Below are 19578 nucleotides of genomic sequence, written 5' to 3'. Positions count from 1 at the left end.
GTCTGAATCCTATTATTAAGAAGATACTTGTGTCCAGCATTGTGACAGAAATTGAATTAAGCAAAAAAGCGGTAGGTTTTTAAAGGTAGTATCTTAAGGTAAAAAAACAGTGATAGTCTAGTGATTGCAACTCAGACCCTCGACCGAGTGAAGGATTGTACCATAGCGATTCTTCGAACTTTCATCGTAGTGTGAGGACTGGACGGAGGTACTTTATCTATCTATGAAGATGGTAGAACCCGCTACCTCATGTGGTTCAACTCGCCAGGTCATGCGAGCTGCACTGTCGTTTACTACTACTATATTATTTGAGGAATACTATAGGTTACTCGTCTGCTTAACCACTTTTCATCAATTTAATGTAGATATAATTTAATTATATCATTGTAAATTAAGGTAATTGCATAACTAGTCGCATGAAGTCCGTAACTTTTTATAAAAAGAGTAATCGTTTTTAGTGTAACTAATAATAATCAAATATTATAATTTTAATTAATAGTTATAATAATGTTTATACTTAATTAAATATATTCTTAGTTTTTATAAAGTCATTAATTGTTGTTTTTATTTCAACATTTTTCTAACAACTAACTTTTAAGACCGTTATTAATATCAAATCTATTGTATGTCAGAAATTGACAAATGTTTATTGGGTAGGCACAACATTAGATAAACGCAATGTTAAAACATAATTTTTAATAAATAAGATTTCAATACAAAAATATTGAAAGTTGCATAAGGTATGTATTTGGTATCCCTACATAAATTTACGTGTAGTTTTCAATCATCTCTATCCCTTCTCCAGTTGCTAAGAGCATCTATAATAGACGTCATTACCGGGTTCCCGCCTAAGGCCTTAATCTGAAATGATAAACATAAAATTTACAAGATTTTAACTCCGCAATTTTGTCTGAAAAATAACATCCGCTTTTTTAATTTCAACAACTCTTTCTGAACGTATAGTTTACGTGTATTAGAGAGAATTACATTTCTTTATTTCTATCGCCTATAAAAATTATCTATTATTTATAACTCAACAATTGCTTACATACATTTATGCGGTGCAACTACGTATATAGCACTTTGTCTGCCCTACGAGACAAGTGCTACGTTTCGCTCGTCGTCAGCCGCTACGCTTGCCACGTCATGCTTGCTATGTGTAACATGCATGGCGTCAGCTATCGTGGCACGTACGTCATCCTGGCTATATCATGCTTCTTACGTAACGTTTGTGACGGTACACCTCCATTGCTTGTATTTTACAATTTATATTTACGATGTCCCATGTCGCTACATGGGATGGGAAATGCGTATTGCGTAATGTCAGCTATGTAATTTGATTAAATCAGGTCTAACCATCGTAATATTTATACCATAACATAGTATTTTGGTCATAATTCACCCAGCTTTCATTGGTACGTTTCTGAACGTAAAATTAAGAGTATGAAAATAATGACTGTTCATTTTAATCTGATTAATAGAAAAAAAATGTGAGCCGTCACGGGACGCCTGGCAGATGTGAAACATCGACATTATTTTGTAAAAGTAATATGCAGAAAAGAACATATTGTGATAGGAACTAAATATGTAATAATGATAAAATAAAATATTACGATTTTTTTCCAGATAACGATGACTATTTATTGAATAAACATTTATTTTTATTAAATATCGCACAGTCGATTGCGCATGGCGACGCGTCGCCACACCGTACACACTACTGCATATAGACTGTATATATATACCATCGTATAGCGTGGCGACGCGTCGCTACGGCATGCGTCGCCACGCCAGAAATCGGTTGTACGTGCGGCTATAGATGTTTCACATCAATAATACCTCAGTGTATATCTCTTTTTCTAGTTCCGTGAGTACCTCCCTCGTGTACTGAAAGCTTCCAGCTTTATCTAAGATAGAGATGCAGTTGTTTTTCAAATCCGTGTCATTTGTACGAAGCTTTAATATGTCTGTATTTGGTAAAGGAAAAAAATATGTTCTCGTATCCATTTAAATATAAATTCTCATTCATCTTAAACTAAGGTGTTCGCGACATAGACACAATAAATTATATAAAAATATTTCGACTTAGCTGGATGGATCGGAAACACGATAAAAATACAATCCGTTTTACGTAAATAGCAACGATCCACGCAACTAACTTAAAAATATCTCCGTTCTATGCAGTTTGATGTATTTGAGACATGATTTCAAAGGATACTGAGTATTTTATTAGCATCTTCGGAGTGTTTGAGAGCATGTATTATGGGCAGACTGAATTTGCCTTCTGTAATATCACTGCAGTAGCTTTTATCAACTGAATTCTGTAACAAATAAAAAATATATCGTAATATACATCATACATATTAGTGATTATGAATCATTTAAATGTAATATGGAGGTACCTCTGGAACGCCTTTCCTTGCGAGACTGTCGATTCCCTGAAAAAAGTAAAGGGTATACTATATATATATATATATCTTTAATACTTCAATTTCGTTAACCTCAATTAAAGTGGTTAGCGCGCATGAACAAAGTGATTCACAATTCATATAATAATTTAATTACTTATTTAAAGTAACAAAGACTTATTTTTGAATTACAATTACAATTTTAAGTTACATTACAATTTTAAATGTAGAAAACTGCAATGAGAAATAAACCTACAGTCTACTCTATTGCTTATCATCTTCAGGATGCTGTTGGAGCTATCCCGGATACGGTACATCAGGGAGCTGCATCTTTTTCTCATTATGGTGTAAAAACAGTTTACATGAGCTTCTGCAAACATCCCTGATGCACTACAGTACCTTGGTAATCCCATCAGCATCCTGAAACCATTATTATATTGAACTCTAAGAGCATTGTAAGATTTTTGGGTTTGGGAAAGGCTGTTCGTATAAAAAGACGTGGAATAAGGGTTAAATATTGTAATTTTATCTTTAGACGTCCAGCGAGCAAACCTACGAACCAACATGTTTACTCTCACTGACAATGCTTTTCTTTCCCTTAGCAATATCGCGGCAAGTTAAAATATCTATAAGTAACGGTGAGATACAAATTATACAATATACCTCCTGATTAACGAGATTGCAGTAATCATCTCGGATTTGATAGTAAATGCCTATTAGTTCTGTGATTTTCGTATAATTGGCGTTATTGTCACTGAACAGCTGCATCAAACGCAACGCCAGGATGAACATAAATGAGGTTTCTGAAACAGACAAAGAAATAAATTTCATTTTTTTTATAATATAGGAGTAGCAGACGAGCATGCAGTCCACCTGATAGTAAGTGTCTACTGCCACCCATGGACATCTGTAATGAACCCCAGATAGGATTAGATATTCCTACCTGAGGTCGGCCACAGATGCGCCGTTACCCCTGAGGACTAAGCTGGAACACCTCGAAAAAGTATGTCTCCCTTACCACACCCTTCAAAACGGAACACAGCAGCGCTTAACACTGCTGTTATTAGGCAGAAATAGGTGTGCCGGTGGTGCCGCCGGAACGAACCACAAAGGGTTCTACCACCTTGACCAAGGTTTCTACGAGTACCACGTTGATCATACTTTACATTAAATCTCTTGTGTATTTTGGACAGAGTTCTTTGTATTTTATAAATTTGCACCGTCATCGCATACTTCAAAGATGGATACATATTTCATAGCTTTAATCTGCATACAAGATTAATTTAGCCGCTGTACGATAAAACATACTGTCACATTAACATATCGAACGGAGAAATTTTATTAAAAAAACCCGATCCCTTACAAAATACAGCCTATATTAACTAAGTACTATTAATTAATAATTACTCCAGGCGGTAGGGCTAGCTATAGAATGAGACTTACGTACATATTTTTCATAAACATTACCCACCGAAATCGGGCAAAAAGATGTTGAGTAACTTAATCACATAAGGTTCATAAAGTTCTAGCACCATGAGAATTGTTTAAAATCTTATATTATCTTCATCATCATCATCATCATCATCATCATCATCAACCCATTACTGTCCCACTCCTGGGCACGGATCTCCTCTCAAAATGAGAAGGATTAGGCCACCCACCCTGCTGGCCAAGTGCGTATTGGTAGACTTCACATACCTTAGAAAACTTTTTTTTTTCTCAGGTATGCAGGTTTCCTCACGATGTTTTCCTTCACCGTTTAAGTAAGTGAAAATTAATTTCTAATACGCACATAACTGAAAAATTAGAGATGCGTTCCTGGGATTTGAACCTCAGAACCCTTGATCAAGTGGCAGTTTTTTAACCACTAGGCTATCATTGCTTTTTATATAATCTTATCAATACAAAATACACTTACTTTGTTTAATCATATCCATATATTCTTCTTCAGAGGGACATTCTAAGAAATCTCGCCAGTAAATGTCGATGCCTTGTCCTCGATGACCCTCTATAAATAATTCGGAGAAAATTGCAGCCGCCTGTAATAGAGTAGGTAACGAATAATATTACTGTCAATAATAGTATATACTTGCGTTTTTTATAATATTGAAGTATCTAGCATGCAGTCCACCGGACTGTATGTGATCATTGCCGCTTACGGACATATGTAACCAATTCCATGTAGAACATGAGTTGTAACTGAAACTAATCGCTGATGCGCTAGCTACTGTCCCCGAGGACAACGATTGGTTCTCATATGTAAGTCTTCTTCCAACAAAATCCAGAATTGTTTTACGGCAGAGCCTATTAGTTCGAATAAGACCTACCTACTCGTTTTAGCATATTTTATATTTTTTGTTTTTTTTTTTAGGTGCGGAGAACTTCTCATAGATCCTCTCCCGTCCGGCGAACTCCCTCGGGTAAATCGTACTCCTTTTAAAACTTTGCGGCATTCCTCTGAACGATCCTGAATCCCAAATGTCCCTCAAAAATGTCTAAGTTTGCCTAATTAACACAAAATTTACATACAAATTTACCTCGGGATGTCCTAAGGCCAAAATTTTATCTAGCACAATGGCACATGAATAAGATGCAGCGTTGATGGTAAGGGCCAGACTATATACACAATGAGCAGCTGGCGCTCCATATCTGGTAGTAGAATCATCTTGAATGTCGTCATATCTGAAAATAATAAAAAATCGACAGGTGTATCTGTTTCTGCCTTATAATAGCATTCTTAAGTACCTTTTTTGTTGACACGAGGGGAAAACTTCAAAAGATACCTGGTGCGGTGGAAGCGACAGCCAATCAATCGGCTATCGCTTCACCTCATTACCATGAGGGATTTTTACCCAGTAAAACCCTTCAGGTAGCTGCCCACAGCCACAGTAGAAAGATCCTTATACTGTGCCACAGCGCTATGTTTAGGACTCAAGGGTCTCTAAGGGTGTTCCCAACCGGAGGAGCAATTTACGCTCCTCCAAAACCATCTGGTGTTTAAACACCAGAGGCAGTATGTGAGGCCGCGTACAACGTACGATAGTTCGCGCTCTTTTGCTGACCTCAAGCTCGGAAATCCCGTTTTAGTTTCACTTATGACATTCTTAAGTACCTACTGCTGTGTTCTGATTTGAAGGCCAGAGATGACAACGTGTTTCAAGTCCTTATGTGAAAGAGTGACCGACTTTAAAAAAGACTGTATCCTACTTGTGTTTTTTATTTATAGTTGGGCGGTCTGTGACGCTTACTAAAAATCGGACTGGAATTTGTTTCTTCAAGTTATAAAAATCTTATGTCTTACAGGCAGTATATATATATATATATATATATCAAAGGAACCAACTCTCCATTTTATGCAAAAAAGAACGTTATATTAAGAAAACAACAATAAATCAGAAATAAATGTACCTTGACATTACCGTTAAATATTAACATACATAATTACTCCTGGTTACTATATTACTAGTAATACATTACTGCAGTGGCTGTGTGCGTATGGAATGCCTTACCGATTATTATCGTGCGCAGTCACTGGATTCTTTTAAAAATCAAGTAAAATAATTTTATCTATCATTATAATCTGCTTCCTAGTTACTCTGTTATTTTTAATCATTTATTTGCCATGAATATTAGTCATTACAGGTCTTACAATATATAAATTTGTATCATATTCAGCTATATTAATTTAATAGCATGCAAATATTACAATTCAATTTCAATATAATTAAATACAATTATTCAACAAAGATTTAACATTACATTATGTATTATTACTATATTAAACGTTAACTAATTTATATTAAATGTGTGTGTGTCTAATAAGATTTTTTTTAAGTTTTAACTTAAAAAAAAAATCTGGTACATTTTTAAAAGTATCAGGCAGTCTATTATAAATTTTTATACACATGCTGTATGCATTATTTAGGAGCAGGGATGTACGTGGTGGTTCAGGAAAAACCAGTCTGTCAGGATTTCTTGTATTTTTAAGATAAATTTCCTTGGCTTTTGGCTTTGAAAACTACATGTTTCCAGGATGTATGTATATATCTGTCAAAGTTAGTATATTTAATTTTTTTAATAGTGGTCTACATGAATCACTTGGGGAAGCGCCACATATTGCTCTGACGCATTTTTTCTGTATTATAAAAGCTCTTTTTACCGAAGAGGAGTTGCCCCATAATAGGATGCCATATCTAAGGTTTGAGGCTACATAACCATGATATGCTGCTAAAGCCGTATCTAATGTGGCAGTTTGTCTAAGCCTTCTCAGTACGAATACGAATCTATTTATTTTGTCACATATTGTTTCTATATGAGGAGCCCAATTTAAATAAGAATCTAATGTTATTACCAGAAATTTTGTGTTTTCGACTTTTTGTATATTATGTCCATTGTAACTTACATTAATTTTATTAATAATTTTATTTTTTGTTTTAAATTGTATATAGTTTGTCTTTGATAAATTGATTGTCAAATTATTATTAGTCAAATATGTAATAATAGATTGAATTGTATTATTTATATTACATTCAAATTCATTAATGTCATTGTATTTTTCACAAGTTACAATTACAGAGATATCATCAGCGAATAGTACACTTTGATATTTTGTTACCTCAGGAAGATCATTGATGTACATTAGAAATAATAAGGGACCTAGGACACTTCCCTGTGGAACACCATTTTTATTACGTTTGTATTCAGACGAGTACTGTAACATAATATTACTTTTGCTAATTTTGTTTATTTCTACTCTTTGCATGCTGTTTTGCAAATATGATTCTAGCCATTGCAATCCTAGTCCTCTTATACCGTATGATTCAATTTTTTCTAAAAGTTTCTTATGGCATTTTATACTATTTTTATACTATTCTATTATTTCCTACTTTATGTATTATCCTCCTTCTCTCCTTTTCTTCTATTCTTAAGTATTCTAGCTGGTGATATATTTAAAATATGACTCTCGCTACATTATACTCATGTACACTCCTACCCTGGATCTCTTTTATATAATATTACTTTCTTGCAATAAATAAATGGTTGCCTGGAAGAGATCGCTATTTAGTGATAAGGCCGCCAGTAGTACCTTTGATTATTGTAAAATATTTTGTATTTGTTACTATAAATTTGGTGTACAATAAAGAGTTTTGTATTGTATTGTATTGTATTGTACATTCAAGATAATATAAGATAACACCTAATCTAAATACTATATTAAGTCAAGAATAATCGGAAAAAATGTGTTAAAATAAGTAAATAAATTTGTTTGCATTAAATCAAAGGAAACCCCTGAGATGCTGCAATCTTGGGATCTTGGGATCTTGGGTTTCCTGGTGCTTGGCGCTGCACCACGCAAATTAAGTTACCGTTTTCATGGAAATCGCTGCGGGTTACTTATTACTTCAATCCAGTGATTCACTCCTACGTGAAATATTCACTATGGAAGTTTACCTTTATATGGTAAACTTTCACTACGCATTCCTTCATAAATCCACCCAAGTTAATGAAATCTTATATCAAGAAATTAATGTAAAGGTTTTTCCTAACACAGTTGTCTAGTTGACTTTCCTTTTAATATTTTTTTTTATATATTTTTGTTTCGAAAAGGTTAGAAAGATTTACACGGTGTCAACTTGCACTAATATATTTACAATCTTCATATTTTCATAAAGCAGATTTTTTTTAAGATAGAGTTCTACCGACAAAAAAGAATTATAACAAATCTTTAACAAATGACGCCAATGGAATTGCAAGTGTTGAGTAAAATTCGTCTCCCCGGGGGGAACGTTCAATATCACAAATTGCGTTCCGATCCACTGCCTCCTCTACGAGCGAATTTTCGACATTTCCTCTTTTAATGAAAGCTATATTCAATTAGTTCGTGGAGCAGTACGTGGAACATTATACAAATGTCACAAATGCTATACTTATATTTGCTTTATTGAAGTTCCTGAGATTAAACACAATTTCCAATAAATTTAAAAAATAAAAAACCCGACTGCACCAAAAAGGCTGAAGTAGAGTTTCCAAAAGCAGTGAAATAGGCATTTCATTATTTTTATCCAGAAAGCCAAATACAAAGTTTCATAGTAGGTGTCTGCTTCAAAAACAAAAGATGTTCAAATAATATTATCCTATTTAATTTTTATCCTCGTAGTGCTCATTTACGCTATATACAAAATCCTATGTGTAAAATTCCAGCACGCTTAAGTTCAGCGGTTTTCCTTTGCGTTGATCTCTGGCACGGCAACTCACTCATTTAGTCAGACAGTCATCTCGATGACTAAAAAAATAAAATAGATAGTGGCCGATTCTCAGACCTACTTAATATGTATATAATATTTGGTGAAAATCGGTGAAGCCGTTTCGGAGGAGTACGGTAACTATCACGAGAATTTTATATATAACATTTATTATATAATGTATGTGTAATCTCCTCTTAATTTCCTTTATTTTGACACCTTACTCGATAGGTTTGGTTAACTTTTTTAAAAAAGCGTTACTATTTCGCGAAAACATCCACCATTTACGGTCTATAAAATATATAACTTCAGTAAATCAAAGTTTCGGTCATTATTTTACATCGTTAGAGGTAGAATTTCATGATTTTTATCCAACAAGCCTGATACAAAATTTCATAGTGTTTGCTTCAAAATTGATGATTGTTCAAATTAACTTTTAACCCTTATTTTACCCTCTACGGGGTTGATTTTTCGGAGGGGGAATACTAATTGTGTCCTTGTTCCTATCTAAGCCAAATACAACATTTTATAGTAGTTGCTTCAAAATTAAAGGATTTCAAAAAACTGTAGTCCCCTATTTTACCCTCTTAAGGGTAGAATTTCCAAGAGGCCTTTCTTAGTACTTATTCACGCTATATAGAAAACCTATGTGCAAAATTACAGAACTGTAAGGTCGTTAGTTTAAGCGGTACGTTGATTTCCGAAAAATGAAAAAAGTCATTATTCATGGCCGGGTTTGCCCTTTTTATATGCAATCAGCTTGGCCCTGAGCAACTCGATTAAATCCATATAAATATCTATGTAAATTAAAGTAAATTCTTATTCCCGAGATAATCAAACATAACGTTATAAATACCTTATTGTTAGTGATATAATTATTATGTAAATATATAGAGTATCGACAGAAATATGTTTAGAAATGGTTTGTAAATAACTTAAGTATTTGCAGTCAAATTGTTCATAAGGTGACGATTACTGTATAAAAATACATACTATTCTACTACTATATCTATGTTGAATTGAATGTGACGTCTAGTTGCCTAGTTAGCCGGTTTAGCCGGTTAGCCTAGTTTTCTCATGTACTTACAGCAAGCTGCCAGTGTGGAGAATCTGCATTATCTCTCCGATATATTCCATCTTATCCTCAGAGATCTTCAACCAGTAGTTGAAGGCTCGGTACAATTCAAGGTGGTACTTGCTTGGGCAGTTATAGATGTGCCTGAATGGTTTTAGGATTTTCTGAAAAGATGACGGAACGTTGTCAGCAGACCAAAATAAAAGTGTTTTTTTTACCTAGGAGGGTGACTGTTTTCGAGCGTGATTGTATGTGTCATTATTGGACACCTTTGCAGCTAAAACGACCCTGAAAACGACGAACGAAACCTTTGACCGATTTTAACATATGCATTTTTCTCAATTGTGGGAGAGACATTTTTAAGCAGTCGCGATTTACAAAAAAACAATTGAGAATATTCGATGTTATTAAGAATATGCCATTTATTTTACATTCGATACATTTTAGGACATCACCTTGTAGATTTCTTTAAAAGTATAAGTAGCTACTCTAATAAAAGTTAATTATAAAAATGTTTTTCCTACACAAAATAACTTCATTTGTAAGTTCCACCAAAATTTATAAATGAAAGTATTTACCTGATCCTCTTCTATTCTGTCGAGTTTAAACAAATGTAATGACATGGTAGTTAATTTAAACAATAGATACTGTTAATTGGTCGTCTGTCCTGTGTTCGCGTCTCTGTATGCGGGTAATATGGTAGACGCTACGGCTTGTATGTCAATATATACTAGTCGTAAGTGCTTATGGAGATAAATTAAAATATATACTTTTGTAAAATGTAACTGCTTGCGTTTTCTTCACATTTTGTTTGCCTAAGTATAAGTATCTATTATATATTTTAATTTTTAAATCATGGGATGTATTTGTTGTGTTGTATTTTATTTAGTTATACAGGGTGAATTTTTTAAACGGGCCTTCAGGGCCAAATTGGAAACTATAAGGATTAGCGAAAAATGCTGAAAGGAGTTACGAGGCCGATTTTGATAAAAACTAAAACTACATCATTTGTTTTTTAAAATCTCTTTTTCCCTAGCCGGGAATCGAACGAGATCATTTTGAAAAAAATTACACCTCTATATTATTCCACTATCTGATAGTGTCGCTTATAAGGTTTAAATTCTTTTTTTTCAAAATGAACTCGTTCGATTCCCGGCTAAGGAAAAAGATATTTTAAAAAACTAATGATGTAGTTTTAGTTTATATCAAAATCGGCCTCGTAGCTCCTTTCAGCATTTTTCGCTAATCCTTATAGTTTCGGATTTGGCCCTGAAGGCCCGTTTGAAAAATTCAACCTGTATATCTTTTCACTTGCGTATTCTTTGTCTCCAGCAACAGTTTTACTATATTAACATAACAATCTTAACCATTGCTTGGCCTTCAAACTTCCAAATTTATCAACTATTGTCCAGCTAAATTATCAAAGTTTGAACAGTTGTAACCAAATAGTAGAACCGACTTTAGTATCATTGCAAGTGAAACATAATCTAAATATAAGTTTGTTATGTATATATACAAGGTGAATTTTTCAAACGGGCCTTCAGGGCCAAATCCGAAACTATAAGAATTAGCGAAAAATGCTGAAAGGAGTTACGAGGCCGATTTTGATAAAAACTAAAACTGCATCATTTGTTTTTTTAAATATCTTTTTCCTTACCCGGGAATCGAACGAACTCATTTAGAAAAAAATACACCCTCTATATTATTCCTCTGTGTGATAATGTCGCTTATAAGGATCAAATTCTTGAAAGTAATGTTATGTGACAAATTAAAGGAAAAGGAAAATTTTGAAGAAAATACATATTTTTTCCATACATTGGCATACTAATTCTTAAGCATTATACATAATATATGACTTATGTATAATTCTTTAGGACTATACATAAGTCATAACATTGAAGAATTTGTTGGTTAATACACTAATTTTTCGATGTTTTGACCGTGACGTACGGCTTAGTATGAGAAAGTAATAGGTTGGCAACTAAGTTCCCGCCGTTTTTAGGATTTATTTTTTAATAAAAATAGATAACGTACTAATTAGTATTTTTTATTTTATGTTGTTTACAACTTCGTATGGTAGTTCTATAATAATTAGAACGGTACCAATAGAATTCTAAGTGGCAGTCCTACAATAATTAGAGCAGTGCCGATAAAGGTTAAAGTGGTAGTTCTACAATAATTAGAACGGTACCAATAGAATTCTAAGAGGCAGTCCTACAATAATTAGGGCGGTGTCAATAAAATATAAAGTGGTAGCTCTACAATAGTTAGAACGGTACCAATAGAATTCTAAGTGGCAGTCATACAATAATTAGGGCGGTGCCAATAAAACTTAAAGTGGTAGTCTATAATAATTAGAACGGTACTAATAGAATTCTAAGTGGCAGTCCTCAAATAATTAGGGCGGTGCCGATAAAAGTTAAAGTGGTCGTTCTACAATAATTAGAACGGTTCCAATAGAATTCTAAGTGGCAGTCCTACAATAGTTAGGGCGGTGCCGATAAAACATAAAGTGGTAGTTCTACAATAATTAGAACGGTACCAAATTAACTCTAAGTGGCAGTTCTACAATAATTAGGGCAGTGCCGATAAAACATAAAGTGGTAGTTGTACGATAATTAGAACAGTACAAGTAGAAATCAAAGTGGCAGTCCTACAATAATTGGGGCGGTGCCAATGGAATCGAAAGTGAAAGGTCTACAATAATTAGAACAATACTAATAAAATTGAAAGTGGTAGTTCTACAATAATTAGAACGGTACCAATAGAATTCTAAGTGGCAGTCCTACAATAATTAGGGCGGTGTCGATAAAACATAAAGTGGTAGCTCTATAATAATTAGAACGGTACCAATAGTATTCTAAGTGGCAGTTCTACAATAATTAGGGCGGTGCCAATAAAACTTAAAGTAGTAGTCTATAATAATTAGAACGGTACCAGTAAAATTCTAAGTGGCAGTCCTCAAATAATTAGGGCGGTGCCGATAAAAGTTAAAGTGGTAGTTCTACAATAATTAGAACGGTTCCAATAGAATTCTAAGTGGCAGTCCTACAATAGTTAGGGCGGTGCCGATAAAACATAAAGTGGTAGTTCTACAATAGTTAGAACGGTACCAATAGAATTCTAAGTGGCAGTCCTACAATAATTAGGGCGGTGCCAATAAAACTTAAAGTGGTAGTTCTACAATAATTAGAACGGTACCAAATTAACTCTAAGTGGCAGTTCTACAATAATTAGGGCAGTGCCGATAAAACATAAAGTGGTAGTTGTACGATAATTAGAACAGTACAAGTAGAATTCAAAGTGGCAGTCCTACAATAATTGGGGCGGTGCCAATGGAATCGAAAGTGAAAGGTCTACAATAATTAGAACAATACTAATAAAATTGAAAGTGGTAGTTCTACAATCTACAAATTAGAACGATACCAATACAATTTAAACTGCTATATAAATGTCTATAGAAATTAGAACAAACAGTTTTAAATAATGGTCCTCTTAACAGAGAACGGTCCAAACAACATTTCGTCATGAAATGAACAGTACCCACCGAAATTCCTATTGCAGGTAGTCACAGAATATAATATCATGAGTATCGACAATTTATTTGAGGAAAGTGGAAGCGACGCCTATAGCTGTATCTCAATACAACTAAATTCATTGCAGTAAAGGTAAAATTACATAGGTTTTTCCATATGTAAGTATACCAACGGTATTCCAGAATTTCAACATAGAATCTAATGCTTGCCAATAAGCGAAGGAGATTTGTGTTGTAAAAAGTTCTTATTAAACTTAGACGGAAGCTCCTCGGATTCACCTGCCCATAAGGAGTTTATTTATTAGAAATTTATTAGAAGAATAATGAAAAAATAATAATAACTATTTGTGATGATTTCAATTGCATGTACCTATTGTTGTATTCATGGTCGTCTGGGCTGCGCCTTGGCCTGTATTTGGAGTTTTTCAATTTATTTTTAAACATGGAAGTACTTCTTGTAAAGTCACAAACTATACAAGAAGTACTTAAGTAGGATAGACGGGTTTTGAGTGGCTTTTATACTGATGACTAATATTGTCATTGACGGTTCTTTCAGGTGATTGTTTCGACTTGATTGATTATTTATTAGACAAGTTTATTTCAGTTGCAGTTTTCTGTGAAAAGAAATACAAATAAACATGATTATGATGCCGATGGCTTCGGGTCCTGTGGAAGGCGCCGTGTTGAGTTTGGTACAGACCCTTCCTATAAAGAGATGGACACGCCTATTTATGGTAACAGACTGGATTTGGTCATACCGTCCTTTCAGTTTTGCTGTTGTGTGTTATTAAGTATGGTTTACCACAAAACTAAGGTCCTACGGTGTGATTTTTATTCATGAGTGGCTCATAACAAATGGTGCGACAGATATGACCTTAGAATAGGTTATTATGCGATTATAGAATGACCTAAGAGGTCGACGTGTAATTGGAAATTAATCACACAATCATTTCCCAACACAAATTAATTTTTGCAGATAATTTATTATTGAAAGAAAAAATATATTTTTTAACATTATTAATTAGCCTTGATCCTTTTTAAATTGGCTTTAAAAAAAAAGAAAAACATGTAATCTACATTATAATTTGTAAAGTGAAGGCTATGAAAATCTTTCTATTTTGGGTTTCATAGTGGTGGAATCTAATCAACAATCTTTATTGCTTAAATGTGGTTTTTACGTGGTTTCACACTTGAAATATATAGAACCGTTATATTCCACCTAGCAAGGTATGCAAAATTTTATAGTGTCAATTAAACAAACAATTAACTTTCTGCTATTAACAGATTAATTATATTCTGAAATAAATATAAATTTACCTAAAATACTTTTATATAACGTTAAATGACACTATTTGGTTTTATTTAAAACAAAAATTACGTATTTTCTGAGTCGCTTCTTCATTGCTAAAGACCGTGTCTGCTTTTTGGTACTCTAATGTGCAATATGCTGCAAAATTCGCCAAAGTAATCACATTATAATATAATTTTAAGACTTGGCGGAGGAACTGCCGTGCCTCCAGATTCTTGTAACAAAAATTCCTCGATTGTATAAAACGCTTTCACAATTAAAGATTCCTTTGATTTTTTAGAAAACAGTTGTCCACTTAACGATTTAATACATTCAGGCATTGTGGGTCACATATAGAATACACTTTTACGATACAGTCCTCGATTTAGTGGCGTGTGTTTGTATATTCGTGTATTTCTTTATTTACCAGCATAGCTATTTCCCGAAGAAATACGGTAAGTGTGCAAAGGATAATATTTGTGTATAATGGGGGTTAACAAGTACCTAATTATATTAAGAGTAAACAACGCATAAAGTCATTTACGTTACTACATACAGTTGTCTATATGTGTAAAAAAAGGAAGTTGAATGGAGTTGCATTAAATCGATCTTCAATTGATCTTGCTAAAAATAAAATATAATAATTTAATTGAAATTGGGTACTTGACAGTTATAACAATAAAATATGAAATATGTTGGATATGATAGCTTATAAGTAAACATAAATTATGCAGTATTTCGTTTATTTTTTAATATGTTCTAAGTATTTTAATTTTTAAAAAGAAATTTTCGATTTTTTATCTGTGGATTTTAAATCCCAAAACGGCGACAGTGCTGCCTCAAATGTCATGTGACGTCACTACATCGAAACCTGTCGATCACATCGAAACCTGAAGTATGTGTAACGTCGAAGTTTATTTCTATATTTTCAATGTGTTGACGTCACGCTACGAAATGACACTTGACCGCCTGTTTTGGCGTAACGTTCCGTTTACCGTAATAAAAATATGTTTTTTATTAATAAATAGCCCTTTTTCGAAAAAATGATCAATGAAAGGCATATATAATACGTATATGAATTCATTAAAACAGTTTCCCAAAAAGTGTCAAGTAGCCAATTGAAAACGATTTACGTTATATTTAGGAGAAGAATAGATTTGAGTTCTAAGTGAACTGTTGTTTGAAATTGTGGTCGAATTTTAACGACAGGTTGAAACAACAGAACAGAGGTTGGAACAGAAACAGGTTGAAAGAGTAACATTCCAAAGTATTGACAGTGATACAGGATAACAGGATGCATAGTAAGTAATATTTGATACGTCGCTACGAAGACGTTTCGATGTCTCAGCACTTGTTGCCATAAAGACAGATACGCGCGGTTTTCAGTAAAACAATATGGAGGTGGGATTGTAAGTTTTTCGTGTTATCGTCGTGGTAATAGAAGTTTTAATTGAAATTACAAAGTTGTTTGATAGTGATAGGGAAGGGAATGGTGCATGAAGCTTGTTGAGGGACAGTGTAAAAGCAGAAGGTCATTTTAATCGATAAATAATAACTTATAGTCCCATTGTTGATGGAAAACAGTGTATAATTCTGGTTGTGTTATTTATATAATAGTGTATAATTCTGGTTGGTTATAAAATCATCTTCTTGAAAAAAAATTAAATTTTATTTAATTTAATGCATTGCCTTCAAATGGATTCTCACAGCCGTTGTAGTTCTTCCTTTTCTAGAATATTCATTGTTACACAAATTGCATTTAGCTCGTTCACCATCGCAACGTGTATAATAAGTCCATATTCCACTAGAATTTGATTTACTCATCTTAATAAATCACTATTCACATCACACTCTAACCTCCAAATCCAATTGATTACGAAAAGACTGGCTTGAGTGGAATGACACTTCAGTCCAATAAGTTCGTTAAAACTCGGCAATAGGGAATATGCACATTTTTATTTTATCATTTCAAATCACTTATTACTTGTAATCACTTGTAATCAAATATTTACAATGTAATTAGTGTTTGAAATATTTTTATTAATATTTAAAGTATCGATAAAACTTGGCAATTGGCAATTTGGCACATAGAAAGTTGGCGCCCAATTTAAAAGAATTACTGAATATTCGCATTCGCATTCGCGAATGTCGGTAGCAGATATTCGCATTAGCTTCCGCGAATGATAAAAAAATGACTTTCGTTACATCACTATTACCTACGTATCAAAGTTGACATTCTAAGAAAAGTTGTAGTAATATCAATTCACATTTAGTCATTGGGAAAATATTGTCAATCTGAAAAAATACCCGTGCCCAAGCGCAACTCTTGGGGTATGACGAATACCTATATTAAGAAATTATTATCTATGCATGACGATTACATAATGTCACGGTCCTCTGTGATCCGGTTAGCGTATATTCTTTACGCCGACGTAAAACTATATACAGGCAGTCCTCTTACTTACGGCATGTTAGGTTCCCGAAATACGCGACGTAAATCGAAACGACGTAAATCGAGACATATTTTTTCATATCAAATCAAATGTTAAACACAGGGGTCAGGATACACATGGACTAAAAATTAAAAAAAAAAAACTGAATTTATAACAAAGGATACTTTATTATGATAAGTTCTTAAAATAATTATATTGACCTCGCGACAAGTGAATTCTGCTATACCTTAAATCGAAACAATTGACGTATGTTTGAGGAATAGTGTCTAATCATTGTTCGACGTAACTTGAAACGACGTAAGTCGAGAACTGCCTGTACCTATAGAATACTCAAATGTATAATTCCGTTATACATTTGAGGCATTCTCTGAGGGGAAAAAGGAATCGCTCAAAAACTGGCCTCGGTAAAATCAGCAACTTTCATTACCACACAGAACGCCGACAGTGACTAGGTACTTCTGAAATATTCTGAAATGTTTTTATCAATTACCTAAGTATGTAGGTAACCCGGTTTTTAATGAAATAAGATAAAAATAAGTAGACCATCTGTTATTGCTACTAATCTACATACCTGTTTAATTTGTATGTACCCACCTATATGACCTAGTGCAAGGTGCAATTCAAAAAGAATATATTTAAGGAAAGACATACTCAATCATTTATCCGATGGCAGAGGGTAATGTTTTTCGAGCGTAGGTATGTTCATTATGTAGGTATAAATATGTTGAAGGAGTTATAGGATAATATAAACGAACTTGCAGGATTATTCACGATATATTACTTGGAATCTGTACACTACATTATACATACACTTGGCAGACAGACTGATCAAATCAAAGAGTGATTGACATAGATATATTTAAAAGTAAATTAATTTACATTGAGTTTATATATGTATCTTCAACATATGTACCGTCCCTGTAATTCCGGGAGTAGAATAGGACTACAGTATCCCCTGCCTGTTGTAAGAGGCAACTAAAAGGGGGTTTCCGGGGTTGCAGGTGATAAGAGCGGGAGCTCGAACCGCCCGTCAGCGACCCCGGGAAGGACGGCTGTATGTGTGGTCTCATACCGTCGTACAAACCAGAGGGTGTGGCGTACGCCAAGGTCACCTGGGCGGAGCCCGACGGGGCAAGGACTCCGGTTGCGTGCTGCGACTACGCAGCACCGAGGACGGCCACCGGGGGGGCCTTAGTGCGGTAGAAATCCCACATAGCCTCGTGTCGCTCCCACGGCATGGAGTTTTGAAGGTTCCACCTTTTGAAGGTTTCCTCCTCGTAAACAAAAAAGGTAGTAGGTAGGTAGGTGAGAAGGTTTATACATGAGTGTCTAGTACCTACCTCTCCTAATCACGCTGTCAAATTTACCTACTTCCTAGTAAACATTAACTTGCACTTATTATATTTTATCAAAATACTCGTAAATGATTATAACACGCATAAAATTTTCATTTATATTATTATTATGAACACGATTTTACCACAATCATCAAATTTGTAAATTACGTTTTAAGTATTATTAGATGCAATTTATATTATTTATATACACATAAGCATCCTCTTAATTCCATCATAATTTAGTTCTATTATTTTAATTTTTCTGGTATTTAAAATTCTAAAAAGTATTGCATGCAAATTACTAGCTCTTCTCAAATAATAACACGTAAATTAAAAATGCATTCTATAGGGTTTCGTCCAGTACCCTTACCAGGAGTTTTTACGTTTCGACAAATATGACTGTTTTGGTATTTGTTTACGTGTTTGTCCATACAAATTCCAATCAGCGCCCTTAGCGGATTATGTCAGAACTAGACATATGGGCCAAAACTTATCTTAACTTAAAGTGAGTTATCTTTACTAATCTATGAGATATAGTGAGTAATCTTTACTAATCTCATAGATTAGTAAAGATAACTCAATCCTAACAAGAAAATGTACCCAGTTTTGAGAATTGAAATAGTTGCGTAAAAAAGTTTTGCCACGTCTCCGTGCTAAAATGTCCCTAAAATATTTGAAAGAATTATTTATTTATTATGTAAATTACGCAGTATTAGTTATTTATTCGTAAATTTTCTCTAAAAATATTTTTATTTGTCGATAATTCAAAAATAGTACATTACAATACGAGGACGAAAAATTTTTTTCTGACAAGTGTGAGTTTGCAGGCCGAGCCGCAGGCGAGGACTGCAATCACACGAGTCAGAAAAACATTTTTCGTCCGCGTGTTGTATAAAATTTTATATTACGGGGTCGGAAATGGGGGTTTTGCGCACGCGAAGCGTGCGTAAAACGTCCATTTACGCACGCCGTGATATAAAAGAACTCACTAATAAGCCGCTTGTGGCTTCATTCAATTTCAAGGCGGCGAAGTATCTTTACTAATCTATGGGTAGCTGTAATAATAAATACCTACTAGAAATAAAAACATATAGGAAATTGTTTGCGGTATGGAACCCTCCGTGTGCACGTTCGACTTGCACTTAGCCTTTTTTGTTTGTAGTCCGAGTAATACTAAAGTATATCATAATTTAAAAATATAGTTCAAAAAACTAAAAAACACGCTTTTATGATAAAATTA

At 33.8% G+C, this 19578-nt stretch overlaps 1 protein-coding gene across 2 annotated transcripts; it reads right to left on the bottom strand.

The window, feature by feature from the left end:
- Nucleotides 1-679: 679 nt before the first annotated feature.
- On the bottom strand, nt 680-17814 carry LOC140750489 (terpene synthase-like). 2 transcript variants are annotated; one of them, XM_073084037.1, is made up of 9 exons: nt 17653-17814; nt 9738-9889; nt 4946-5090; nt 4327-4447; nt 3072-3211; nt 2403-2438; nt 2219-2321; nt 1840-1967; nt 680-861 (listed from the first exon to the last, which is right to left on the bottom strand). In XM_073084037.1, the coding sequence occupies exons 2-9, from the start codon at nt 9785-9787 to the stop codon at nt 781-783; spliced, it is 804 nt and encodes a 267-aa protein (XP_072940138.1). In that variant the 5' UTR covers nt 9788-9889; nt 17653-17814; the 3' UTR covers nt 680-780. The 2 variants fall into 2 exon arrangements, with proteins under 2 accessions (XP_072940138.1, XP_072940137.1); XM_073084036.1 differs by lacking the exon at nt 17653-17814 and adding an exon at nt 10304-10417.
- Nucleotides 17815-19578: the final 1764 nt, after the last annotated feature.

This window comes from Epargyreus clarus, unplaced genomic scaffold (assembly GCF_041222505.1).
Source record: "Epargyreus clarus isolate Ecla_fem2 unplaced genomic scaffold, WU_Ecla_fem_2.2 ptg000019l, whole genome shotgun sequence".
NCBI classification, from domain to species: Eukaryota; Metazoa; Arthropoda; class Insecta; order Lepidoptera; family Hesperiidae; genus Epargyreus; species Epargyreus clarus.
The sequence above is the reverse complement of the archived record's forward strand: the minus strand, read 5'-3'. Positions and strand labels throughout refer to the sequence as shown.